We start from the raw sequence: 26217 nt of genomic DNA, 5'->3' as shown, positions 1-26217 counted from the left end.
GTCATGTCATCCATCACCCAAGTTTAGCGGTCAGAAGCTGTGAGAGTAAGAGGAGAGTTGGGTGGTGCTGAGGCTGGAAGGATTACTGGCTCGATGCATTGGTCTGAAGTTAAACTCCTCCTGACAAGACCACAGTGAGAGCCTGGGAGCAGCTTTTAGGCAGCATGATTTGGCCTGGCTGGTCCACATAGGGTACTGGCAACGCATTTGTGGTCCTAGAGATGAACTTACGGCTCTAGAGTGTGGGTGCGGGGGGGTGGGGGCTGATGGCTTATGCAGGCGGCCTCAGCGGCCAGGTGAGGAGTTCTGTCCCTGGCCATTGCAGGGAGAGAGTGATGAGCTGGGCCCCCTGATGGGTGGCTGGCCCTGTTGTGCCTTCACACCAGTCATGTGTCTGTTGGGATGAACCTGCTCTCGTTCAGATTTTCTAGATTGTCCCTGTTCATACTTCCTTCAGCGCTGCACACAAAAGCCAAAACTTTCACTTAAAGTTAGGTGTGAGACAAAGTTGGACTCTTGCAGTGGAAATTGGCAGCTCCATCCTTTCCTTGCAGGGCTGTGAAATCAGTCCCTCACTCTCTCTCTCTTGTTTTGACTGCCAGGAGCCCCATTTAAAAGTACTTGCTGTTTAATACTTTTATCACTTGGATATGCAGCTCTGATAAAGAAATCAAGTTGGGACACAGACAGATAACACTGCCTAGATTTAAAAACTGTTCCCTCAGTGGCCTCTGCAGGGGCACGTGGTTCCCAGTTCCCATGATGTGATCTTTATTACATAGTTTTTTTTTTTAAATTAATTTATTTTTGGCTGTGTTGGGTCTTCGTTGCTACACGCGGGCTTTTCTCTAGTTGCGGAGTGGAGGCTACTCTTTGTTGCGGTGCACGGGCTTCTTATTGCGGTGGCTTCTCTTGTTGCAGAGCACAGGCTCTAGGCACGCGGGCTTCAGTAGTTGTGGCATGCGGGCTCTAGAACGCAGGCTCAGTAGTTGTGGTGCACGGGCTTAGCTGCACCGCGGCATGTGGGATCTTCCCGGACTAGGGCTCGAACCCGTATTCCCTGCACTGGCAGGCGGATTCTTAACCACTGCGCCACCAGTGAAGTCCCTATTACATAGTTTTTATTCACTGTAAAATTGGTGCCACAGTTATTTAAGAAAAATTGGAAAGTACAAAAAAGTAGAAAATCCTGCGATTTTATCATTTCACTGTAACCAGCCCATGGTTTCTGGTTATATTTCTTTCCGGTCTTTTTTCTTCTTTTTAAAATTCGGTTTCTATTCCTGAGTTCGCGTGTAGCGACTGCCCTGGTCCCTGGAGGCCTCTCTTCCTGCTTCTCCGCGCGCGGCCTCCAGGGACCTGGCGAGGGGCGGGGCCTGGAGGTGGGCCTGGGGCGGAGCCTTGTCGGGGTGCGGCCGGGAAGGGGCGGGGCCGCAGCAAGGTTGAGGAAATGATGGGGTGGGGGCGTGGCCGGGGCGGGGCGGCCGTGGCCGGCAGTGAGGGGGCGGAGCCTTGTCGGGGCGGGGCGGGAGCGACAGGAAGTGGGCTTGCGGCGGCTGCGCGCTCCGCCCCCGGAATGTCGGCTTTTTCCCGCCCGAGCCCTGTGCGCAGCCGTCTCGCCGCCTGCCGCCGCCGTGGGAGGTGAGTACCCCCCGGCGTCCCCAGTCCCAGTGCCCTCCATCCCTGGGCCGTCCCCCCCTGCCCCCGCGCGCTCCGTCCCGCTGCTCCCTCCGCGTGAGGCAGACGCGGGTGCGGGCCCTGGCGCCTCCCCGGCTCGCGCTGCCCTGAACACGCTGCGGGCGGCGGAAGTGGATTGTTGAGTGACTTAGTGACCGGAAACCCCGAGAGTTCCGAGACCCTCAGCCAGCAGGCCGGGCGCGGGGCGTGGGGCGCGTTTCTTTCATCCAGTGAGCGGGACACGCTGCGCTGCGGGGGTGGGATGGCCCTCACGGGGGAGGGGGTGGTCTTCACTGAGGGGGCCTCACCCCTGAGACCCTTTCGGGCGACTCCGCCCCGGCCATGCCCCTCCTGCGGGTCTGTCTGCTGCCCAGGCCTCCGTCGGCGGCCTCAGCAGGGGCACGTGGTTCCCAGTCCCATCCCACCCGTCGGGACAAAGGCAGGTCGGGCTGGGGGCTCTCCTGGGCCCGGGTCCCTGCCATCTCCGGGCAAACCCTGAGCCCGCCGGGAGCCACGGGTGACTGTCCTTGGAAGAGGGTCTGCGCTCGAGCTGGGGGAGGGTGGGAGGAGCCCTCCGGCAGCAAGGGTTGAGCTGGCTCTAGGAAGGCACCGCGGGGAAGAGGATGGGGCGGCCCGCGGGGCGGCTTCTGGACTCCTGCCGCGAGGGAGGAGCGCAGCGCACAGGGGCAGCCTTAACGCTGGGGTCCAAGGACGGACTTCTCTGGGCTGCGCCCAGAGAAGGCTCCGCGGGACAGGGTGCTGTGTGGTGGGAATGGCGACGTCGGGACACCGGGATGCAGGCTTTGGAGCAGAGAGCTGCCGGAACAGGGGCTGGGTCCCGTAAGTCTTGTCTGAGGAGGTCAGGCCATCCGAGGTGGACTCTGAGGGGTGGATAGGAGCTTGCCAGCAGTGCGGGAGAGCTGGGGGAGGGTCCCCACTCCCGGGCCTTCGCAGACCCAGGACTGGAGGTCCCACTTACTGCAGATGCGAGCGGCCTGCCCGGAAGCCCCGGCACCCAGGGGCAAGGAGGAGGGGGACTGGCCTGGCGCTGCGGCCGCCTGCCTGTGGCGGGGGAGGGGTGGGGCCTGTGCTCCGATGGAGGAGCACGCGTCGTGCGCCGGTGCCCGGGACGCCGCGTCTGGACTGTCGGCCCTGAGAAGCCTCGCTCCAGAGCTGTGGCAGGTGCTTCTGTGGCTGCGCCTCTGGTGGCCGGATGTCAGGTGGGGGCTGTGGAGGGAGTGGAGGCCCGGAGTGCCCCCCACCCCGCTGGGCCTCCCTTACACAAGATCTGACAGCAGCACCTGGGCCCCCGGGGGTCACGCGTGTGCTCGCCCGAAGCACCCGCGGAGCTCACTGGGCGGGACACGCGGGCAGAGATTTGTGTCTGGACGAATGCTGATCCGAGACAAGACGCTTGAGTACCCTGCCGCCCCAGAGCCCCGGCTCTCCCTGCGGGGCTGCGCTGCCTGGGTTCCCGGCCGCCGCCCCACGTCTCAGCCCTGCTCCGCTGCACCTGTTAGACCCGCGGTGGTGGTGGGGAGGGCCTGGCCTTTCCGCAGACCCCTCCCTGCGGGCAGCCTTGGGGGCTGGGGGAAGCGTGGGGCGGTGCCCTGGACCCGCTCTGGACCTTTTCCCCAGTGCCCGACCCGGTCCTTTCCCTCCTTCCTCTCCCTCCCTCCTCTTCCTGCCTGTGATGGGCTGAATGGGGAAGTTTCCAGTGAACAGCAGACGTGATCATCTAGGTGAACCACAGAGCAACCACTTCTGCTGCAGACTGAGTTCTCGGTTGGCTTTTGTGTATTTGTGTCCAGGGTTCTAGAAGCCACCACTGGGACAATGAGGAAGTGGCTCGTTTGCAGTTATCCCCTTCCCTCAGTGTCCTGTCATCGCGGGCGGGGAGGAAACGAGTTCCCTCCGGGTCACAGAGCAGGTTGGAGAGGGGCTGGTCACCTTCAGGCACAGGAGTGCCGTGCGTCCCGGGGACCTTCTGCCGCGGTGGAAGGATGTGGCGGCCGGGAGCGTGGCTACCACGCGTGGCGGAGGGCTCTTCCGGGGCCAGGGGTCCGGGTCACCAGGAGGGCCGTGGGACATCCCTTTTCTTCTCCCTGGCTCCGAGGCAAGGGAGGTTGTTGGGACAGAGGCCCACCTCGACGCTCTGGAGCAGCCCCCGGCACACGGCCCCTGCGGGCCGTCTTGCTGCACCCTGTGTGCACACACCTCTCGGCCAGGGCCTGTGCAGGTCGGGCGGTGGTGGACGAGGACACTGGGACTCGGAGGCTTTCTGCACTGGGGGTGGGTTTCACTTCTGGGGCTTGTGTGACGGGGTGGCTCCCCCTCTTTATTCCACCCTCCCTTGGGCTGCTTTTTTTTTAAAACCTCTTTATTGAGATATTTCACATACCATAAAATCTGCCCATTTAACGTGGTTTCCAGTTTACTGTCAGAGCTGTGCAGCCATCACCACAGTCTAACTTTAGAGCCTCTCAACAGCCCCCAGAGAAGCCACGCACATTATCAGTCACCCCCAGTCCCCTTATCCCCACAGCCCCAAGTGACCCTTGTCTACTTCTTTCTCTATGGAGTTGCCTATTCTGGGAAGTTCATATAAATGGAATCATGCAGTCTGTGGTTTTCTGTGACTAGATTGTTTTCACTCAGCATAATGTTTCAGAGTTCATCCGTGTTGTAGCCTGTATCAGAATTTCATTCCCTTTTATGGCCAAATACTCCATTTTATGGATCTACTCCATTTTCCTTATCCATTCACCAGTTGATAGACATTCGGCTTTTTGCTACCTCGAATAATGTCACGATGAACATTCGTGTACAAGTTTCTGTGTGGACGTGTGTTTTCATTTCTCTTGTATATATGCATGCCTAGGAGTGGAATTGCTGGGTCTTGTGATACCTCTGTTTAGCATTCTGAAGAGCTGCAGAACTGTTTTCCAAAGTGGCTGCGCTATCTTACATTCCCACCTGCACGGTATGAGGCTCCCGGCTTCTTCACATCCTCGCTACCACTTGCTATTATCCTTTTGGTTCTAGCCGTCCTCGTGGGTGTGAAGGGGTATCACACTGTGGGTTTTTTTCCTTTCTTTCTTTTTTTGGGGGCCGCGCCACACACGTGGCTTGTGGGGAGCTTAGTTCCCCAACCCGGGATTGAACCTGAGCCCTCAACAGTGAGAGTGCAGAGTCCTAACCACTGGACCGCCAGGGAATTCCCCTCTCATTTTGGTTTTGATTAGCATTTCCGTAGTGGTTAATGATGTTGAGCGTCTTTTCATATGCCTGTTGACCATTTGTATATCTTTGGATCCTATTAAAATCTTTTGCCCAATTTTTAACTGGGTTGTCTTTTTATTGTTGTTAACAAGAATTCTTTGTATTTTCTGGGTACACGTCCCTTGTCTGGCAAATGATTCGCGAGCACTTTTTCCCGTTCTGTGCGTTGTGTTTTCACTGATCGTTTCCTTTGAAGCACAAAGGTTTTTAATTTTCAAGAAGTCCAGTTTATCTTTTTCTTTCTTGTATAACTTGTTCTTTTGGTGTCATATCTAAGAAATCACTGCCTCTCCCCAGGTCATAAAGTTTTATTCCTTTGTTCTCTTCTAAGAGTTTTTTTTTTAAATGGTTTTAGCTCTTATATTTAGGCCTATGACATGTTTTGAGTTAGTTTTTGTATATGATATGAGGTAGGGGCCCAAATTCATGCTTTCGCCCCTGTGATACCAGCTGTCCCAGCACCACTTGCTGAAAAGCCTGTTCTTTACCCTGTCTTGGCCCCTTTGTCAGAGGTCGATGAACCATAAATATTAGGGTTTATTTACGGACTGTCATTTCTTGTCCATTGATCTGCGAGGTTATCCTTTGCCAGTACCGCATTGTCTCAGTTACTGTAGGTCAGTCATAAGTTGTGAAGTTGGGGAGCCTGAGTCCCGCCAGTTTTGTTCTTTTTGACTTCGGCTATTCTGTGCCCCTTGCATTTCCTCATGAAACGGGAGCCATTTGTCACTTTCTGCGGAAAAGCCAGCTGGGAGCCTGAGGGTAATTGTGTTGAGTCCGTGGGTGTCTGTGGGGGGCTCCCACTGGCGGAATGGAATACACCTTCCAGTCCATGGACAGGAACGATTCCATTTATTTAGATCTTTACTTTCCTTCCACGATGTTCATAGTTTTTGCTGTACAAGTCTTACATATCTTCTGTGCAGTGTATTCCGAAGTATCTCATTTCTCTTGATGCTGCTCTGTTTCTCGTTTCATATTTGGGTTGTTTATTGCGGGCATGTAGAGGTACAACAGATCTTGCAGAGATTGTGTCCTGCAGCGCTGGTGAACTCATTTATTACTGCCAGGGGTGTTTTAGTGGATTCCTTGGGCTTTCCCATATGTAAGGTCATGTCATATCAGTATCTTAAAGTCTCTCAGTTGCTCCCAGTGTGTGCAGCCAGGATTGAAAGCCAGTGGTTCCCAGGCCTGTGGGATGGAGGGGAGGGCTGAGGAGCAGAGCAATCACTGGGGTTTCTGAGGAGGTGCCCAGCGTCTGGGGAGGCCTGAGGGACGGAGAGCTCGGTGCAGAGGAGCCAGAGAGACAGACCAGCGTCCACACTCCAACTTCTGTCCTGGCGAATCCAGGTGGCAAGGGGCTGGAAGTGAGGCCACACTGTGTTCTGGGTGAGTGGCAGCTCCCACCCCGCCACAAATCGTCAGAAGGGGCCCACGTGGACACTGGCCTGGGCCTCCTGTGGCTCTGCGTTGACCCTGTTCACCCGCTTCGGGGGAAGGACTGTCTACGTGACCTCAGCAGACCTGGCGGGCGCCTTAGAAATCCACGTTATCTAGAAACTGGTTGTATCATCTATCTTACTGGTTCCCTTATTAATTAATGAGCTAATAATTAAAATCTTGGACATGTGTTCATTTTATTGTTTTGTATTTGTATGAAAGTCATGGTTTCTCCCTTTTCTTTGGCTGGCAGTTTTGGAGCCGTCCCTGGAAGCGTGCCGGTGGGTCTCAGCCCCCAGAGGCCACGTCTCAGGGCCAGTGGAATGGCTCCCTCTGTCCTGTGTTTGGCTGGGTTTTGCGTTTGCACATGTGCACCAGTTACTCCTTTGGTGCCTTTGCTGACTGTGGTCCTTGTGGGCAGGTGTCAGAGGTCTACTCTGTGTTGAGCGGGAGAGGACAGAGGATCTGGGTGGTCAGACGGTGGTTTGCGTCCTTGGTCTCTTTTGAGCTCAGTTCAGAATTTTTATTTTATTTATTTATTTATTTTACATCTTTATTGGAGTATAATTGCTTTACAATGGTGTGTTAGTTTCTGCTTCATAACAAAGTGAATCAGTTATACATATACATATGTTCCCACATCTCTTCCCTCTTGCATCTCCCTCCCTCCCACCCTCCCTATTTTGTGCCACCACGGAGAACCACTCCATGGCATCTGGACCCGTGAGCCTTGGTGTTTCCGTGTTTACTCTTGACCTGGCCCTGAAGTTGTGGGACCGACGCCGTGTGCCCTGTGGGTCTGTAGTTCAGCAAGGCCTTGGCCTCTTGGCGTGTAAATGTGCAAAACGTTTTCTCATCATTAGGCAGTTAGGTTGTGAAGTGTCTCAGATTGGAGGAACTCTGTTCTTATTGGCTTGTGGACCTAAATAAATGCTTATATAAATATTTCTAAAATTTCCAGAAAATCTGGAAATCTCGTTTCTAATAATTTAAACGCATTAGACTTTAAAAAAATTTTAAATGCACAGAAAGAAACTCAAATTTTATTTATTTATTTATTTTTGGCTGCGTTGGGTCTTCGTTGCTGTGCGCGGACTTTCTCTAGTTGCGGCGAGAGGGGGCTACTCTTCGTTATGGTGCGCGGGCTTCTCATTGCGGTGGCTTCTCTTGTTGCGGAGTGCAAGCTTCAGTAGTTGTGGCATGCGGGCTCAGCAGTTGTGGCACGTGGGCTCAGTAGTCGTGGCTCATGGGCTCTAGAGCGCAGGCTCAGTAGTTGTGGTGCACTTGTGGGCTTAGTTGGTCCGCAGCATGTGGGATCTTCCCATACCAGGGCTTGAACCCGTGTCCCCTGCATTGGCAGGCGGATTCTTAACCACTGCGCCACCAAGGAAGTCCAAACTCAGAAACGTTTTAAGAATACAGGTTTACAAACAGACTCACAGGTACAGAGAACAAACCAGTAGCTACCAGAGGAAGAGGGAAGGGGGAGGGGCAAGACGGGGAGGGGATTAAGAGGTACAAACTACTATGTATAAAATAAATAATCTACAAGGGTAATATTGTACACCACAGGGAATACAGCCAATATTTTATAATAACTATAAATGGAGTATAACCTTTAAAAATTGTGAATCACTATGTTGTACACCTGTAACCTATACATAAACTGTATCACAAAAAAGAATGCAGGTTCACATAATTAAGATAAATCTTTGGCAAATGAGGATAAATTAATAATTTGGGGTTTTAAAAAGCTGTGTCTTTTCTCTGATTTATCAGTATTATACTTAATATTGATTACATGTAATAATCAATATATCAATATAACATTGATACATTTTATTGTAATTGGTTTCCCCCCGAACTTCTACAGGTTTACTTATCAAATCAGCTAATATTACTCTTACATGATGTTTAAAGTTAAGAGAAATGTAAATTTGTTTTCAACTAAGTTGAATAGAATTCTGACATTGTTTTTACTTTAACAGTATTCCAGGGTACAGCTTGGACGCACATTAAATTGAGTTAATGATGGCAATCACTGTCTACCTAGGTAATTTCTAAGTAAGACAGGATACCGAAGCATTGCGTACCAGGTGTAAGTTCAAGTGTTTTCAGTGTCCTCAGCAGAGGCTTCGTCTCTGGCTGGTGTCCCTCAGCGTGTCTGCACTGTGGGGACGCCCAGGGCACGTGTGCTGCTGGAGATAGCGTCTGAGTTGTGTGACACCCGGGCACCTGGTTTTCTGTGAAGGAAGGTCAGTCACTTGGGTTGAGTCTTAATTAAAATGGATGACAGAGAAAAACTGTTGTGTATGTGCTTTTATTTTCAAGGAAAGGGGGTCTTCACACCCCCCCTCAAACTTTTTGGTCTCTCTTTTACACATAAAAATTACTGAGGACCCTGAAAAGCTTTTGATTAAGTGGTTTTTATCTATTTTCTGTGTGAGAAAGTAAGACTGGAGAAAATTTTCAAATATTGTTGATTTGTTTGAAAATATCAATGCCTGTTGCTTAACGAATATTTTTAAAAAATACTGTATTTTACAAAACAATGTTTTTAGTGAGAACATTGTTTCATGTTTTTGTAAATCTCTTAAATGTCTGAGTCTGAGAAGAAGCTATGAAATCTCACAGTTTTAGCAAAGTTTGCTTATTTTGATGGTCTTGCCTCCTTTACTGTCAAAACGAGTTTTTTTGGTTTTGTTTTGTTTTTAATTGTTTATTTTTGGCCGCACCGCGGAGCTTGTGGAACCTTAGTTCCCCGACCAGGGATCAAACCCACACCCCCTGCAGTGGAAACACGGCGTCCTAACCACTGGAGCGCCAGGGAAGTCCCCAAAACAATAATTTTTGATGCTTTATGTTTTAAGGGGAAAAACAGCCCCACAAAGAACAAAGGTTGATCACTTATGAGGAGCTTAAGGTTTTCTTAGTTTCGTTCATTGATAACCATGTCCTGTTTCTCAGGCATCCGTGACCCCATCTTAAGTGCCCAAGTGGACTCTGACAGAGCTTCCAAAGGTTGGACCCTGAATTTAGAAAAAAAAATGTTTTCAGGATATCTTTTACACCTAAAACTAGTATTGAGACTTCCCAGAGTGCCCCTGGAGAATCCCACAGGCCGTTTACCTTATACTTATAAAGAGAGCGATTATACAATTAATCAGATTTGGCTGAAGTGTTACTGTTGTGAGGCTGCTTTGGTTATGTTTACAAGAAACCGTTACTCATTTAAATGTTTCAGAAGCTGTGTGCTATATGGGGACGCCTTTATTCTCAGGGGAAACACTGATCACGGTCTTTTTTTTTTTTTTTTTTTTCGGTACGCGGGCCTCTCACTGTTGTGGCCTCTCCCGTTGCGGAGCACAGGCTCCGGACGCGCAGGCTCAGCGGCCATGGCTCACGGGCCCAGCCGCTCGCTCGGCGGCATGTGGGATCTTCCCAGACCGGGGCACGAACCCGCGTCCCCTGCATCGGCAGGTGGACTCTCAACCACTGCGCCACCAGGGAAGCCCTGATCACGTTTTTTAACGTACTGTACCCCAAAAGAGAATCTGACCCCTTCCGTTCTGATGTTGTCAGTTAGAGAAACACATGAATCACCCCCGGCAGCCTGTGCCCTGTGGGGATGAGTTGGGGCTTTTCGTGTGTGTCCTCAGCAAAGAAGGACGGAATCAGAGACTTGTGGAAAGGACTGGTACTAGGTACTTTGAACTAGTGAAACTTCACAAACAGACGTTTGTGTTCTCCTGGTTTGTGTTCTCCTGGTTTCAACAACTCAGAGCTTCGCCGGGTGCAGGTCAGGGTTTCCAGGCTCTTCTGGGTGCAGACGGCGTGGGCGCAGCTGCTGGGACCCACAGACCAAAGGTGGGAAACTGGTGGTTTGCTCGGAATATTGCTGACGTTTCCATTTCTGTTTTCTAGACACACGAAACTTTCTCTTTCTTCAACTGTCTGTAACCCATAAAAACCTGGTAGACGGAAATGACAACTAGTTCTTCCTGACAGAATTCTTGCTAAGTTTCCTCATTTTGTGTGATGGTACCGCTATTTGCATAGGTTCAAAAAGACGACTCTGTGGGGGGTGTTTTCTTTCAAACTTTATTGTGGTAAAATAGATTAAAATTTTACCGTTTTAATCAGTTTAAGTGTACAGCTCAGTGGCGTTAATAGGAATTAATAATTCTCTAGAAAACAGGCACAACTTCTCATGTAAGTGGGGCAAGACGGTGTGTGTCCTCCTGCGTCTGGCTTGTTTTGTTCGGTGTAACATCCTCAGGGTTCCTCCACATCGTCGCAGGCGCCAGAATCTCCTTCTTTGTTGTGTGTGTGGTTAAATATTTATACATAAACTTCTCCACTGTAGCCACTTCCGAATGTCCCCCGCACTGAGATGCCACCACCCCCGTCCTCTCCAGGACCCTCGCATCTCCCCGCCCCGGGCCAACAGTCCACTTTCCAGCAGAGAAGCAGCCGCCCTTGTGCGTCTGGCTCGTGTCACTCAGCTCAGGGCCCTCAGGCTCCTCCCTGTGCAGCAGGTGCCATAGCCTCCTCTCTGAGGCCGAACGAGACTCACCGCGGGATGGACACTGCGTCCACCCGCTCACCCATCAGTGGGTGTGGCGTTGTCACCACCTGTGCTGTTGTGAGTGACGCAGCCAGGAGGATAGGTGTGCACGTACCCGGAAGCAGAGTTACTAGAACAAAGGTAATTCTGTGTATAAGTTGGTGAGAAACTGCCTACTGTCCTTTATTCTTTTTACCAGGATGTAATATAATTGGACAACTTGAGCGCCTTCCTCAGAACGTCCTATTTCTGAATGATGCTTGTGTGATCGACTGTGACAGGCCACTTGTCACAGAACTGAGCTGCCTGTAGGGAGTGAAGGCTACAGAGCCTCCCAGGAAAGCCAGTCTGGCCCTGGGGTCCCCGCCCTCCGTGATGGGAAGGTCGCTTCCTGCAGGCCAGGGAATCTGAGATAAGTGGGGACCCGAGTAAGAGAGGCTGGGACTGAATATATGAGTGGACGATGGCAGAGCAGCCTGCCCGGCCCCTTCCCCCAGCCCCCCCCAGTGACCACCAGCCCGGAGGTCAAGTCAGAGTGCTCTCTGGGACAGTCCAGGGAGCTAAAAATAACTTCAGGACTCGATTGATACCCGACAGCTTCTCTCCTTTCTGTTTGTGCCTCCAACGTGGGGCGACATAGAGGACACCATCGCACAGGGAGCCACGGCCAGCGGGCCCCCTGCTTCCCCCACGGCCTCCTCTGCAAAGCTCCCCACCCACTGCCTGCATTTGAGTCTCTGCCACGTGCAAGTGTCTGGATCCGTGGCCCCTGTTCCCCTGGCTGGGCTTCCTTTTCTCCGCACACATATAGAGGGGCCACAGGTGGAGCCTGTGAACTTGCTTGGCCTGGCGCTCCTGCCCGCCCTCGGGGTAGCAGAGTCCAGCCTGAGCTTCCTGGTGAGAATTTCCAGACAGAAGCTGATCTTGTGGCTTTAGTCGTTGTTTAATCTGAATTTGAAAAAGAAACCTAGGAGGCATGGCTCGTTAATTAACATTCTTATGAGACCCGCCCTGTTTGTGTGTGTCAAAGAATAATCTTTGAGATCATTACCAGTCCGGAGACTGTCAGGAAATCTGTGAAAGACTTTGAAATGGGCAAAAAACCTGGATATTCTGGCCAGCTCACCCTTTTCTTGTCTTTGAGCTATTTTACGCCTCTGTGAGCTGCAGAAAACGGATGCTGATGCAGGTGATTTGTCCATAGAAATACAGGTGCTCTGCCGTGGGTGCTTGTGTGCTGAGTGGTTTTAACATCTTTGTTTCCCCCATTAATCAGTTATATAAAATCTTTAGTAAGTGTTCATTTCAGAAGGAAAAAAGGAAATCCACCTTCTCCAAACCCACTGTCTTTCTGAGGAAAACACCGGGGCCCAGCCATCCTGCAGAGGCACTTTCTCCTGTGCATCCGTCCCGTCTGGGTCAGCATCCGTGTTCTGCTCTCATTCTATATCCTTACATATAGAGGGAGAGCTATAAAGACATATATGCACAGGTGACCTTCGAACAACAAAGGTTTGAACTGCATGGGCCCCCCTTCTGTGGGGATGTTTTCCACTAGTAAATGCCCCACGGGCTGTTGTTGGTTGAATCGGAGAATGCAGATCGCGGATACAACTACATTCTACACCCACTGACCCCCGCGTTGTTCAAGGGTCACTATGTAAAGGCATTAAAACATTTGGTGGAAATATCTGTTGAGGTGGGAAATGAGCACAGTGGATCAGGGCCGCGGGGACAGTGGGGAGGGCGGGCCCAGGCGGAAGGCAGATTTTATGTGAGTTACCCCTTGATGGCGGCCTCCCCGGTTTTCGGAAGCTCGTTCCTGAGAGGGTGTGGTGGAGGCCGAGGCTGTGACTGTGGACGTGGGTTGGCTTCTGCGGCCTTTCCCCCAGGGGCCTGCTCTGTGGCACATTGTCCTGCAGCTCTGCCTCCTGTCCTGGAGGCCCGTGGAGGCCCTCGGGCCAGCGTCCTGCTGCTTCCTGTCTGTCCCTCCAGTTCATCTGCGACCTTTGCAGCCTGCCCGGCCCCAGGGTGGGCTCATCCGCTCCCGGGGGGTGGCCTGGGTCCTGGGGATGCAGGCCCCCAAGGCCCCCGCCCGCGCTCCCGGGGTGGTGGTGGGGGAAGCCTTGCCCTTTCTCCCTGGAGAGGAGCTGGTTGTTCTCTTTTTACCCCGTGTATTTCGGAACCGTATGGAAGTTCCAAATTTGACAGTTACTGCCCTACAAGGGGCCCTGCACCCACCCTGTGTGTGTCCTCTTCCAGGCTGCCGACCCGCACCCCTGTGAGCTGGAGCCCACGACGCTGCCTGGGCCATGGACTCGAAGGTCAGATGGGCGGTGGTCCTGGGGGTGTGGGCGGCGGAGCCTCGGATCCCAGCTCTCGGGAGCACAGGGCGGAAAACCCCCTTGTCCCCGCACCGCTTCCGCCCGCTCCTGTGCAGGACAGGCTCAGAGCTATAGCGTCGCCGAGGTCGCGTGGGCCAGTCCCCTGCCTCAGCAGGATGGGGCCTAAATGGCGCCTTGTGCTTTAAGCGAGTTTAAAAGAGAAAGTCGCGCCTGGCCCAGCAGAAGCTCTTCTTCACCTCCTTCCTGTCTTTGCCAGGCAGTGTGGCATCTTCGGGTGCCCAGCCCGGGGCCCTCCGTGTCGCCACCAGCCCCATGGGGGCGGCCGCGGGCCTGAGGACTTACTAGGTGGTTCACGAGCCTGGCCCGGTTTCTGCATCTCTGAGCAGACAGCGCCTGGGGGCTGGGTGTGCGCTTCTCAAACAACCCTCTGCAGGCCTGGGAGCCGTGTGGTTCCCAGCTTAGCAGCTCAGGAGAAACGTCAGCTACTTGAGCAGAAGAGGTTTTGGGCGCTGCCCAGGTGCCGCTTCTCCTGATGACTTCAGTGGGAAAGGGCAGACACACTCCCAGGGCTTTGCTTTCCCCTTTCTTTCCTTCAAGCTGAGAAAACCGAGACACAGGCGTGCCCCACAGTCAGGTTCATGGTGAGACATCCAGCAGCTTCCTCTTCCCCCGTCAGAAATTTCACCCTGCTATAGATTTTCTTTTTTCCCTTTGATGTTGTTTCCAGGTTTTTTTAAAATTACAGTAAAATTTACCATTTTAACCTTTTATTTATTGATTGATTGGCTGTGCTGGGTCTTCGTTGTGGTGCATGGGCTTCTCATTGCAGTGCGCGGGCTTCTCTTGTTGTGGCGCATGGGCTCTAGGCGCGCGGGCTTCAGTAGCTGCAGCACGCGGGCTCAGCAGTTGTGGCTCGTGGGCTGTAGAGCGCAGGCTCAGTAGTTGTGGCGCACGGGCTTAGCTGCTCCATGGCATTTGGGATATTCCCAGACCAGGGCTTGAACCCGTGTCCCCTGCATTGGCAGGCGGATTCTTAACCACCGCGCCACCAGGGAAGTCCCCATTTTAACCTTTTTTAAGTGTCCGGCACAGTGGCATTAAGAGCACTCGCGTCGCTCTGCCACCGCTGCCCCCTTTTCTCTGCTTCAGGGACCACACAGATGAGAGGGATGGAGCAGTGCGTGTCCTCTTGTGTCTGCTGATATCACTGAGCATGATGGCTCGGTTTGGGTTTTGTTTTTTTTTTTACTGTTTGTATGGCGCTGTTCATCTATACTGTAGCATTCTTTGATTTTTTTTTGATATGTAGAAAATGAGATTGATTTTTTGTTTTGTTTTGTTTTTACTGTTTGTTTGGTGCTGTTTTCTCCAGGTTTGGACACCAGGATTAGTCTAGTTTATCACACACATTGGACAGCTTTCCATCGTTTTCTCTGCACGGGAACTGACTTTATAGCACGAGTTATTTTTGCCTCCTATAGATGAAATCTGTATTATGTCTGGCAAGATTTCCTAAGTCTTGATCATTTCTCTTGACATACTTTTTCCTGTGACCTAAAAGGATAAACAGCTATCACATCTTCCCCCTTCTGAGACATCCATTTCAGCTTGTGTCACTCGTCCGTCCTTGGCTTGTCACCAGCCCTGCTTGTTCTTGGTGTTAAATGCTGTTGGTCTTCTGGACCGGCTGCCTGTGTGGGAGTCCAGGCCAGCCTGTTCTTGACATGCTCAGAACGGAGTCTGTCCACACGCTTCCCAGCCGATGGCACTAAACACTTGGCTCCAGGGCCTGAGCCCTCTCACACCGGATGCTCTCCTTCTCGCCCGGCCACTTCTGTTCTTTGTGTTTCAGGGGTCACTGCATCTGGGTTTGATACCTGACCTGGCGTAGCTGGTGGCAACCGCTGCTGCACGCCCAGACTTTGGACCCTGTTTACCAACCTCTTGAAAAAGACGGTCTGGTTTGGTTCCCTGGGGCTGCAGTAGGGAAACCCCACCGGCTGGGTATTTTCCTGAAGTGTCTGGAGGCCACAAGTCTGGTATCAGGGTGTTGCAGGGTTGGTTCCTCTGGAGGCTCTGAGGAGTCTGCTCTGGCCTCTCCAGCTCCAGTCTCCGTCTGCACTGGCATCCCTGTGTGTGTCTGTAAGCCTGCCCCTTTCTCTTGTAAAGACATGGGTCATGGGATTAGGGCCCAGATCCAGGATGACCTGGCCTTAACGTGACATCTGCAAAGACCCCATTTCCAAATAAGGTCCTGCTCTCAGGTCCTGGCGGCCAGCACCTGGGCCTGTCTCTGGGGGACACGGTTCAACCGCAGCCCTGCCTCAGCCCCTCTTCTCTCCTGACCAGGACGTCTCCTGAGGTAGAGACGAAGCACATTCTTGAGTCTCTCAGCTGCCTTGTGCCACTGGCCTCACTGTAAAGGTTTAGTAGAGTAGAGCTTTTACATACATTTCCCCCTTTTAGGAGTAATTCTGGAGAAGCAAAGGCTGAATAGCAATACATAAGCACCTTATTTTATGCATTTCGTTGAAAACAATTTGTCCTCTAAAAACTGTCCTCTCAAAGTTTTCTGATTTTCCTAATCAATATTTTTCTAGTATTTTCTAATGAAAAACATTATGGACTTAGAAGTCAATTTTACCTGCACCTTCATTTTCTCCCCGTGACTGCTCCCAGCCCAGGCCGTGTGTTTCGTGTGTATTGATCTGGGCGGTCTTGGCATCCTAGCCTCTCACGATGCCCTCTCATCCCAGGTCTGGGGGTGACCTGAGCACCCCTGGTCCTGCTCTGCACTTGCCTTCTTGTTGCCACGTGCAGTGGCCCTCCTGGTTCCCCCGTGCTGCTCGTGGGCTTGGCCAGGGGTTAATCTACCTGAGGTCAGCCAGGCCTGCCCAGAGGCAGGTGTTGCCTGTGGTCACTACTGCCCAGGCTGTATTGAAAAACTGCTTTTGCACAGGACCCTCCTGGGCCCACAAAGGACGTGATGGAAGAGGATGAGCTTCTACCTGCTGGATGCACTCCCAGTGAGCATGGGCTCTGGCTGGTAAAAGATACGCAGGGCCTGGCACAGGCGTGCAGAGCCAGCATGGCACCTAGACACATACGTGCCTGGCCGCCCTCCCCGGGCTGCACCAGCTGGCCGCTGGCAGATGGGTCACCTTCTGCAGGATTGGAGCTTTTCAGCATCTGTACATGGCCCTGCGGACTGGCAGGGTGTCCAGGCCCCGGGCCAGGGAGGCCATCGCGGGCCCGGCTGCCCGGCCTGGGGCCATGTTCCCACAGGACTCTCCTCTCAGGTCAGCAATGGCGCCAGCCCCCAGGATGAGCGCACCACAAGCCTGCTGGTGTTCAGCTTCCTCCAGAGCTGCCCGCACTCCCGTTGCCGCCAGGAGCTGGAGATGCTGGGCCACAAGCTGTCCGTGCGCGCGGCCCACGACGACGAGCTGCAGACGGATGGCAACTGGTGCAGCCACTTCCGTCTTGAGGGGGCGGCAGAGACAGGTAGGCGCCGGGCCAGCCTCCGCGGCCCAGATGCTCAGGTCCACCCCGTGTCCAGCGGAGCAGGCCTCGCCGAGTCCAGGCAGTTGAAACCCACTCGGGCTCCTGAGGATTGTTTGCGTTTGTGCAGCGCCCGTGCTTTACTCCTGTGTATGTTATGGCCATGACGATCTGCACGGTCACCAGGGCAGCGGGGACCTGGGGCTCTTTTCTTGGGCCGGGCCATCCTCCGTGTGTGGCAGATTCCAGGTGTGCGTCCTGTCCTCCCGGCCTCAGCTTTGGCCACCAGTGCTGCCGCCACGGAGGCCACTGGGAGCTGACGGCTGGGCGCCCCTCTGGCGGTGGGCCAGGCACAGCACCTCCTGGAGCTCCCTGAGGAATTCTCTTGGGTTCCTGAACCAGCCTGTGCTTTGGGGGCAGGCTCCCACGTGTTCCCGACGCGCCCGGGAGGCCTGGGCTGGAGTCTGCCGCCTGGAGGTGGGGGTCACTGACCTCTTGAGGCTGATCTGGCCTCTGGGCCACCAGCTGTCTCAATTCAGGTAGCCAGCGGCGCAGCAGGGGGTCCCCACCAGCCAGGGTTGCCTTAGGCCCCCTTTGGGAAGGGGCAGGAGTAGCTCTGCTCTCAGATCTGCTGCCCCGGTGGCCCCCATCTGCACCAAGCGCCCCTCAGACCGTGGAGCCTCACTGGACGCACAGGGCAAGGTGGGCGCTCGGGTAGGAAGCGGTGTGTGGTCAGGAGCCTGAGGAGGTGTGGCCACAACGGGCACAACGGAGGCCTGGCCGCCACTTGTCGGTGGATTTGTTCGCTCGGCTGGACGGGAGGAGGTGGGAGAGCGGGGCCGTCGGGGGCTGTGTGGGAGGCGGGTGAGGACAAGCGCACGGGCCGGGCCGCGAAGGGGACCACGGGGGTGGAGCGTGGCCGGGCTGTCGACCCAGGTCTTGGAGGTCTTGGCAGGCGAGTGGTGACCTGTCCCCGAGCAGAGATGGGCGGGTAGTGGGAGGTTTTGGGGTGAGGAGGGCTCGTGTTGGGGGTCACACAGACACGTCTCAGTGAGGTCAGGGCTGCAGCCAGGCCCACGGAACTCCACGGGCGCGGGGCTGTGCAGGCGCTGCCGGCAGATTCCACCAACCACAGGTTGGAAATGCTTGGGGAAAAGAGTTCCAGAAAGTTCCCCAGAGCAAAAGTTGAATTTGCTGTGCAGTGGCATGGTATGAGGTGGAGGTGATCACGTGAGGGACGCCAGCCCCTGGAGTTTGGTGCCCGCAGGGGTCCTGGGCCGGCGCCCACCCAGACCCCGAGGGACAAGTGTGCAGGCAGCTAGGCGAGGTTGTTGGTCGGGGTCCAGACCACAAGGCGCGGCACTTGGACCCTCTGGTTTCCCAGCACGTGTAGACGTACGTGTACACTACACGGAGGTGTGTTCAGTGTGCAGTGGCGCTGTCTTAACAGCGTTCGTGCCTTAATTAAAAGGACTTCTTCATTGCTACATGCTAACCATTCTCTGAGCCTGCAGTGTGTTGAAGCAGTGACGTCACTGGTCACCATACAAATATATAATAATGAAAAAGTTTGAAATATTGCGAGAATTACCAAAATGTGACACAGAGACACAGAGTGAGCAAATGCTGTTGGAAAAACAATGCCAACAACTCTCTCAATGCAGGGCTGGCTGCCACATGCCTTCCACCTGTGTGATGGGCGGAAAGGGGCTGGAGGTGGGGCGAGTACACTTTTGTGCTGCGGGGAGAAGCAGCAAGGGGGCTGGTCACTCAGTGCCCTGGGTCCCCAGCTGCGTACCTGGGAGTCAGCCCACAGCTGGGAACCCCAGAGCCCATGGAAGCTTCTGTTCTGGGGAGGGGCTGAGATGGTGTCCAGGAAGGAAGAGCGTGGCATCTGGGGAGGGGTGGGGGGGTGGGGAGGAGGCAGAGTCCAGGACGAGAGGCCGCGGAGCCTCTGTCCTGACCGCTTCCTCTGCCGACAGCCGTTGGACGCTGGGCTTCGAGCCCAGGTTGTGGCTACCCCGGCATCACAGGTCCTTCTCCCGCCCGGCCCCTGCGCCTGGTCCCGTGTTCACACTGTCCTCACTGGGCTGTGGATGCAGGACCCACCCCTTTCCTGGAGCAGGAGCGGGGTGTGAGCGGGTCATCATCTGACACCCCCCCCCCCGGCCTTTCTGCACATTAGACTCTGAGACTCGGGAGGAAGTGGTCCGGGACATCGCCAGGCAGCTCGCCCAGATTGGGGACAGGATGGAGTGCAGCATCTGTCCGGGGCTGGTGGCTGGCCTGGCCGCGCAGTTCAGTAACTCGAGCCTGTCGGAGGAGGTGAGTGAGAAAACCCACGGGGCTTGTCCTCTGCCTCCTGGCAGACAGACCAGCGTCCAGGGAGGTGGCTCAGCTCGTGACTGCTGGAGAGAGAGCCAGCCTGGTGAACTGTCTCTCAAAAAGTCACTTGACAGCTGAAAACCTGAAGTCAGACTCGAGTTTGGGGACAGAGCCCCCCAAAGATTAACGAGACGGATGTGACTCTTCCTGAAACATGTTCCACTCCTCTGACCGCTGAGGTGGCGGGGCCCCGTGACCTAGAAACGCCCTCGGGCTGGGCCCAGCGGGTCGAGTCCTGCCTCCGGGAAGGCCCGTCTGTCAGGGAGCCTCCCTCTGAGCTTCGCTGGCCGGCGGATCAGACACAGGCTGATCGTGCCGTTCCTGCTGCCACGTGTTGGCGTGTGGAAGGTCCCTTCTGGTCTGGCGGTGCCTGAGGCCTCTCCTGGCAGGAGGTCCCCATCCCCCTCCCTGCTCCCATGTACCAGGCTGGACCCCTGGGCGGTGGCTGACCTTGACCTCAGGTGCCTCCAAGCAGGAGACGAGGACCCACCGCGCGCGCGGGGGGGGGGGGGGGGGGGTGTGCCTCGCCTGCCCCCGGCTTTGCCTCCTCAGCTGTTTCCAGCACTTCCCTCCTCCCCGCGGGAGGCTGGTAACCGCGCCTCTGCTTCCACCTGTGCAGGACAGGAGGCGGTGCCTGGCGGCCGCGCTGCAACAACTCACACAGCTCTACCCTGCGGATGTGGACCGCGAGAAGACCCTGCTCCTGCTGACCATGCTCGTGGCCAAAAAGGTGGCTGACCACTCGCCAGCTGTGCTCCAAAATGTCTTTCACACCACAGTGACCTTCATCAACCAGAACCTTCTCGCCTACGTGAGGAACTTAGTCCAAAACGTAAGAGCCAGTGGTGGCAGCTCCTGGGCTCTTAAGCCCCCTTGGTGTCCGCCTCTCCCCACCCCGGCCCCCTCTGAGCTCTGGGACCCTCGCTGCAGGGCTGCCTGCTGGGGACAGGCCCCAGGGAAGGTGGTCACGGCCCTTCCTGCTCAGGAGGAAAGGCTTGGTTCTGCGTCCGGGAGTCCGGTTGTTTCTGAGAGGAGCTGCTGTCACAGGGCAGCGGAGGCCGACTGTGCACCCTTCACAGGCTTGTAAGAGCTGCTGGAGGGCGAGCAGGAGAGGGGGCCAGAGGGGCCCACGCTGGGCTTCCCCAGTCTGCTGTCAGCCTCACCTTGTCACAAAAAGGAGTAAAATTTAAATTAAAACATGCTTACCAAGGAGGGTGAGCGGTCAAAAGGGGGTACAAACTGTACACGTCTGTCCTCCACCCAGGATATTAGAAAGTCTGGTGCTTCCGTTTCGTAGACCACCTGGAAGGGAAAGTGGATGTATCTTATCTATAAATTTTGGGGTTTTATGTGTCGGGAGCATTGCTCAGGTGTCTGATCCTCTTAACATGTAGTCGATGAGCCTTAAAAGCATTCTCTCTGCGTGGCCTTCGGTTATACGGGCTTTTAAAAGTAAAAACCGGAGGGAGAACACAAACCCCAACTCGTTGCGAAACCAAGCTGAGCTGTTGTTGGAAGGAGATAAGCCTCTGTTAACAGCTTCCAGACACTGTGGGACTGAAACAGAACCTTGGTCCAGTCCTCTCACCCACTGAGATGCCTCTTGGCACCATAAGTGACTTGGTGAAAGCTGTGTTTGTTTGCAAAGCCCCAGCTGCACTTCTGCTGACTGTGGCCCTAGAGGCTCAGGTCTAGGGTCCTGGCTCAGGAGGGAGGCTGGCTAATCCCGGCTGTTGTCCTTTCTTGCTCCAGGAGATGGACTGAAGGGACGACTCAACAAAAGTGTGACTGGTTACAACTTGAGATGGTGACAGCGGTGGAGCTGTCTCCACAGAGATGGAGCCTCGGCCACTTAAACGCGCTCAGAGAAGACAGGCACGAGGTGGCAGCTGTCTCTCACCATTTTAAAGCCAGGGACCATTTAGGAATTTCTTCATGTACGTGTGTGAGTGTTTCACATCATCTACATCCATCCACACACTGTGCCTTTACCTAATGTCTGCTGGAAAGGTCCCCGCCTGAAAATCAGATCTAGAAGCAGATCGTGAGTTCCCTGGTGGTCCAGTGGTTAGGACTCCTCTGCGCTTCCACTGCAGGGACCAGGTCTGATCCCTGGTCGGGGAACTAAGATCCCACAAGCTGCAGCCAAAAAAGAAAAAAAGAACAACAAAATGAAAGCAGGTTGACAAATAAAAGGCAGAAGAAAAAGAACACACAATGTTTTTTTGTTTTTTAAAAAAACCCACTTGGGACTTTCCTGGCGGTCCAGTGGTTAAGACTCAGTGCTTCCACTGCAGGGGTGCAGGTTTGATCCCTGGTCAAAAACCAAGATCCTACATACCATGCAGTGCAGCAAAAAAAAAAAAAAAAAAGGCGCACCCTTGGTGGTGGTGGTGGTGGTGGTGTTACCACAGGCAGTGCCGAGTGTGAGGGGACCAGGGATTGGAGAGGGAATGCATGGACCTCTTACAAGTGATAAATTCCCCTCAAAACAGGGACACCTTCATAGTAAGGAAGTGCAGTCTTTTTTTTTTTTTTTTTAGGTTTCATAGAGAGGTTTAATGCTGTGTGTGTTCACATACCAAAGCTAATTCCACCAACACAGGAAATCTCTCACTGTATATTTCCTCGAGGTTCATCCCAAGAGCCTGGGCCATTCCAGATGCAGATGGAAGAAGGCAGCACCACCAGATACCGGAGGGGTCCAAGGGGATGGGTTTAATTAATCGTCTTCCTTGAACTTGCCGTTGATGTAGGGCACCCGGTCCAGAATCAGTCAGTGGCCCATACCAGCCCCACGGCTCCCATAGCGCCCCGCTGGCCCACTGTGGGTGACCGGTTTCTGGCCAGCAGCATCGTGGCTCTGTCCCGGCTCAGGGTGACCCCGGCCCCGCTGGCTCAGGCGCACTCGGTCTTCCTGTTTAAAAACCAAGCAGCACAAGAGGTTCTGGACTCGAACGTTTAACAGGAAAATCAGACTTTTGTGTGTTTGACTTTTTCACCGTGAATTCCTTCTACTTGAGTCAGGAACCACAGGCATTTAAAAGACGTGGAGGTAATTTCAAGGCCTATGTCAACCAGTTTCCAAAATCATGTAACTAAACGCACCCTTTTCTCTTTCCAAGAAGTCAAGGTTTTGATAAAAATTTTAAGCTACTGGAGAAGCTACTGCATCTGTCCTGTGGGGCATGTCTGTGAAGAGTCTTACGCTTTCATCTTCAGCCGTGCCCCCAGCTCATCTGCACCTATGAAGCTGCTTATGCAGAGAACAGGTCTCTAGGCATAAAGGTGAAAGAGCAGTTAGACAGCATTTGTGGTGGCTCCCTTTTCTAGACACACAGTCAGTATACAAGTAATAACAGGGACTTCCCTGGTGGTCCAGTGGTTAAGAATCTGCCTTCCAGTGCAGGGGATGCAGGTTCGATCCCTGGTCGGGGAACTAAGATCCCACATGTCGCGGGGCAACTAAGACCCGATGCAGCCAAAAATAAATTTAAACAAAACAAAACACTATAGTCCAATAAAATTTGAAAAAAAAAGAATACAATAACAAAACACAATCACTTAGCACCAGAGTAAACCAGAGTACTTACTATTAGAAGCAATACAGCCCGGTCTGTTCCGAGCGCTAAGTGTTTACTAGGATTGGTCTGCGTCCAAGTTCAATGGTGGGTAGGGTCCAGGTCTCACATCACCAGTAACAGAAACGCCCTCGTTACCGTGACCATGATGCTCTGGGGAAGGACAATTCGAACACGAGTAATTAAGTACTGATAAATACGTTGTTACCAAAACCACTTCCCTGTTCCCTGAGTTTGAACTTACCAGAAAAGAAAAATGACTCCATGGTTCAGCGTCGAACACAGCACCCCAGGGCTGGGTCTCAGGCTGACACCTGCAGAACGCTGCAAGTCCTAAAAGCAAGTAGGTGTGGCTGCGCCTCTGGAAACAATCTTCTAGGTTTAAAGGGTTCATGTCACCGTGGAAACAGGGTGAATCACACATGAACACAGACACAGGGATCAGTCAGTACAATGTGTCTCAGCAGGGAGATACTTTCTTCCAGGCCCAGGAGCAATTTAAACTCAAGTAGTCAACTCTATAAACTAATGGAAGAGAAAGGAGCTCTAAAGCACCAAATCATCCCAGACTATCTCTTACAATACTTTAAATTTTTCAGGGACCTCCCTGGCGGTCCAGTGGTTAAGAGTCCACGCTCCCACTGCAGGGCCACGGGTCTGATCCTTGGTTGGGGAACTAAGATCCCGCGTGCCGTGTGGTGCAGTAAGTAGGTAAATAAATAATTTGCCACAGCATCTTTACCTGCCACTGTTTTGCGTACATTAATACAGTAAGCCACCGTTTTAATGCAGTTTATACATGTTTTGGTGTCAATTTTTCCAGACCAAGTCAGATATACTTTCTTGATCATAAAGCAAGATGACCGCTCTTCTCCCCAAGCCAGCGTCATACAGAGATTCCAGCCTTGAGCACATCCTGGCCACCAGGACTCGGGTACATCCTGGAAATTGGTGCATTTTACATCACAACCCTCGTGGACAGAATTGAGATGTTCTTAATTAAGAGAACGTTTCATCCTGCTTTTTAAGTATTTGAATTAAGTGATGGTTAAGAGAACAAAAGGTGCTCGGCATCACTGAAAGTCCAGAGACCCATCCGGTGTACTCAGACCGGCTCCTCAGGAGCCGGCACTGACTGCTGGGCTGCAGCCCCGGAGCCACTGTTATTCTCCAGCAAGTTCACTAACTGTGCGAGTGGGCCTTTGGGTGTTGCTAGCGTGTTCTCAGAACCTGCAATCAAACCACATAGGTACGTACGTAAGATGACAAGGCTGATGGTCTGGAGGCAGCCCTCCCGAGTCGAGGCAGGGGGTTGCTGTGTGAACATCAGTGTCTTCAAGGCTCATTTCATTACATCCTCTGGTGTCTGCTCCCCGTGCCGCCTGCAACAGAGCGCCATTCACAGAGCTGCGCTTTGCTGCATTCCCCCAGCGAGCACAGAAGGCCAGTGATGAAGGCAAGCGGAGCCGGAATAACCCACAAGCCAGCTGTGCGGGCGAGCAGAGGGACCTCACACAGGAAGAGGGTGTTACCACGGTGACCGATTCACCACAGGCCTTAGGAGGGATGATAGCATCAGAATCCGTAATACGCAGACCGCAGCCAAGGAACAAGTCAGGTAGAAAGAGGCACTTTTAACCTGAAGGAGGAAATGAACAAGTGTGACAGCAAGGAAAACACAGCAGGTCTAGGAAAACAGTAAGTTGTCACTTCCTTCGGTGCTGACCAAGAACCCAGCCGCTTAGTACAGTTCTCTCACCAGAAATCGTCGTCCAGACGTAGCAGGGAGGGGCCCACCTCCTGGCTCTCCCTGGGGAAGGAGGCCAACACTTGCTCTAAATAGCTCGCGGGAGGGTGCGGTGTGGCCGTGAGGGGCGGCGGGATTGGCGGCCCTGCGGACGCCTGGGGAACAGCCCCCTGGGCTACAGCAGCGCTTGCGGTGTAGACGGGACGGTGGAATAATCGTCTTGTGCGAAGAAAGGGGAGATGCGGATCAACACTTCAGCAACGACTTCCCGATTAGGTCGCGCTCCCAGCGTCAGCTCCCAAGACGTGCCTGTGTCCGAGTGGGTGCCCCCTGCACCCCGGGCGGCACAGACAGGCACCTGTCCCCCACACCACCCAAGGAAGCCAAGAAGACCCTAGTCCAGCGGGGCGGCTCTGGAACCGCCAGGCGCCAGGTCCATGTTGGGAGAGGCCTGGTGCGGTGAGCACCTGGGACAGACTGATGAAACCTTGGCTCCTGCGTGCAGTCCCACGGAGCTGGCTCAGCCCCTGCCCAACCGCAGCCTCCCCGGGGCACGGGCCGCTCCACGCGGGACAGGGTACCTGCTGGTACCTCTGCAGGTTACAAGGATGGGAGACGCCGGGGAAGCCCTAGACCTGAGTCAGAAGCTCTGACTGTTGCCTGCCGCACAGATGCCAGACGCCTTCGGGACAGTAGTGACCCCAAGGGGGTGCGAAGGGGAAGCGTGACGAGGGAGGCCCTCCAACAGCCCCTGGCGTGTTGTTGACTGCTCAGCCCCTCTGCTGAGACGATAATGACCACCCTTGTTTAGGGAAAGGAAAAGAGACGCTCCCTGGACTCAAGCCCAGCTCACAGCCGACCCCTGCGGGGAGTGGAGAACAGGGGGGCTCCACCAAGGACAGATCCTGGTCCTCTGGGGAAGAGGACACGTTCTCCTGGCGTCAGGTGTGTTGCTGAGACTTGACGCGAGATACTGCCTGCGTGGAACTGGTCCAGAGGCTAGAAGCTGTTTCTACAAAGAGACCAGACAGCCCCTCTTGATGAAATGACCACGTCAAATTCTTGGTAAGTAAAGTTTGTGTAAACAGACATAAGAAATTAAGAGAAGAGGGGAAAAAATCTTACCTACAATACCTTTCATTTCTATAAAACATCTCTTAAAATAATTTAAAAATTCTACGGGTATGACATTTGTCCCCATGCCAAAGCCTTCAGGGAAAAGGCAAGGAACAGGCACAGCTTTTATATTAGCAGGAATCAGCAAGAGCCTGAGGAAATGAATTTCTATGGGAAATGAACAGGGGCGGTTCACACCCAGGGAGAGAGAACAGGCTAGCGGAGGATCAGCCTCTGGGAACCAGATGGTCAGCAGATGGCTTTTCATCTAGAAGGCTCTCTGGGGGCGGTGCTGATGGCCGTAAGGCACGCTGGGACTGACTGGTTTCTGAGGCCCCGGAGTTGTCACCACTTTACTCCAGAGAACATAAACTAGCATTCTTTAATCCTGGTATTTTTCTCAAGAAACCTTCAGTGGCTTTTGCCAAGTGATCAGAAATCATTACATTCAATACAGCAGTTAAGAGTTCTGCAGGACGTACCAACACAGCAGTTCAAACGAGGGTGACGAGTCTGAGTTCCACACCTGCGTCCCACCATCATCCTCCCTCTACCTTAGACTCAGATGTTCCAGTC

The 26217-nt window shown here is 53.8% G+C and overlaps 1 protein-coding gene and 1 long non-coding RNA gene across 4 annotated transcripts; one reads left to right on the top strand and one right to left on the bottom strand.

Moving 5' to 3' along the window:
- Window positions 1–1527: 1527 nt before the first annotated feature.
- On the top strand, window positions 1528–21415 carry BID (BH3 interacting domain death agonist). Of its 3 annotated transcripts, XM_060164507.1 has the most exons (6): window positions 1566–1641; window positions 13229–13290; window positions 16611–16815; window positions 18998–19137; window positions 19817–20029; window positions 20950–21415. In XM_060164507.1, exons 2-6 carry the CDS (start codon window positions 13279–13281, stop codon window positions 20959–20961), a joined length of 582 nt encoding a protein of 193 aa, XP_060020490.1. In that variant the 5' UTR covers window positions 1566–1641; window positions 13229–13278; the 3' UTR covers window positions 20962–21415. The 3 variants fall into 3 exon arrangements, with proteins under 3 accessions (XP_060020492.1, XP_060020490.1, XP_060020489.1); XM_060164509.1 differs by lacking the exons at window positions 13229–13290; window positions 16611–16815 and having other exon boundaries at window positions 1528–1641; XM_060164506.1 differs by lacking the exons at window positions 1566–1641; window positions 13229–13290 and having other exon boundaries at window positions 13312–16815.
- On the bottom strand, window positions 7414–20501 carry LOC132528602 (uncharacterized). Its single transcript, XR_009543247.1, has 2 exons — window positions 20404–20501; window positions 7414–8642 (listed from the first exon to the last, which is right to left on the bottom strand). It is a non-coding gene; the product is annotated as an uncharacterized LOC132528602 (long non-coding RNA).
- Window positions 21416–26217: the final 4802 nt, after the last annotated feature.

The sequence above is a fragment of the Lagenorhynchus albirostris genome, chromosome 11 (genome assembly GCF_949774975.1).
Source record: "Lagenorhynchus albirostris chromosome 11, mLagAlb1.1, whole genome shotgun sequence".
Classification (NCBI taxonomy): Eukaryota; Metazoa; Chordata; class Mammalia; order Artiodactyla; family Delphinidae; genus Lagenorhynchus; species Lagenorhynchus albirostris.
This window is presented reverse-complemented; position numbering and strand designations above follow the sequence as displayed.

Excerpts from the sequence above, each read along its gene's own strand:
- BID (XM_060164506.1), top strand. The coding sequence starts at position 16,464 with ATGGGTCACCTTCTGCAGGATTGGAGCTTTTCAGCATCTGTACATGGC. Across the intron at positions 16,816-18,997 it reads TGAGGGGGCGGCAGAGACAG|ACTCTGAGACTCGGGAGGAA; the intron begins GTAGGCGCCGGG and ends TCTGCACATTAG. Across the intron at positions 19,138-19,816 it reads ACTCGAGCCTGTCGGAGGAG|GACAGGAGGCGGTGCCTGGC; the intron begins GTGAGTGAGAAA and ends CCACCTGTGCAG.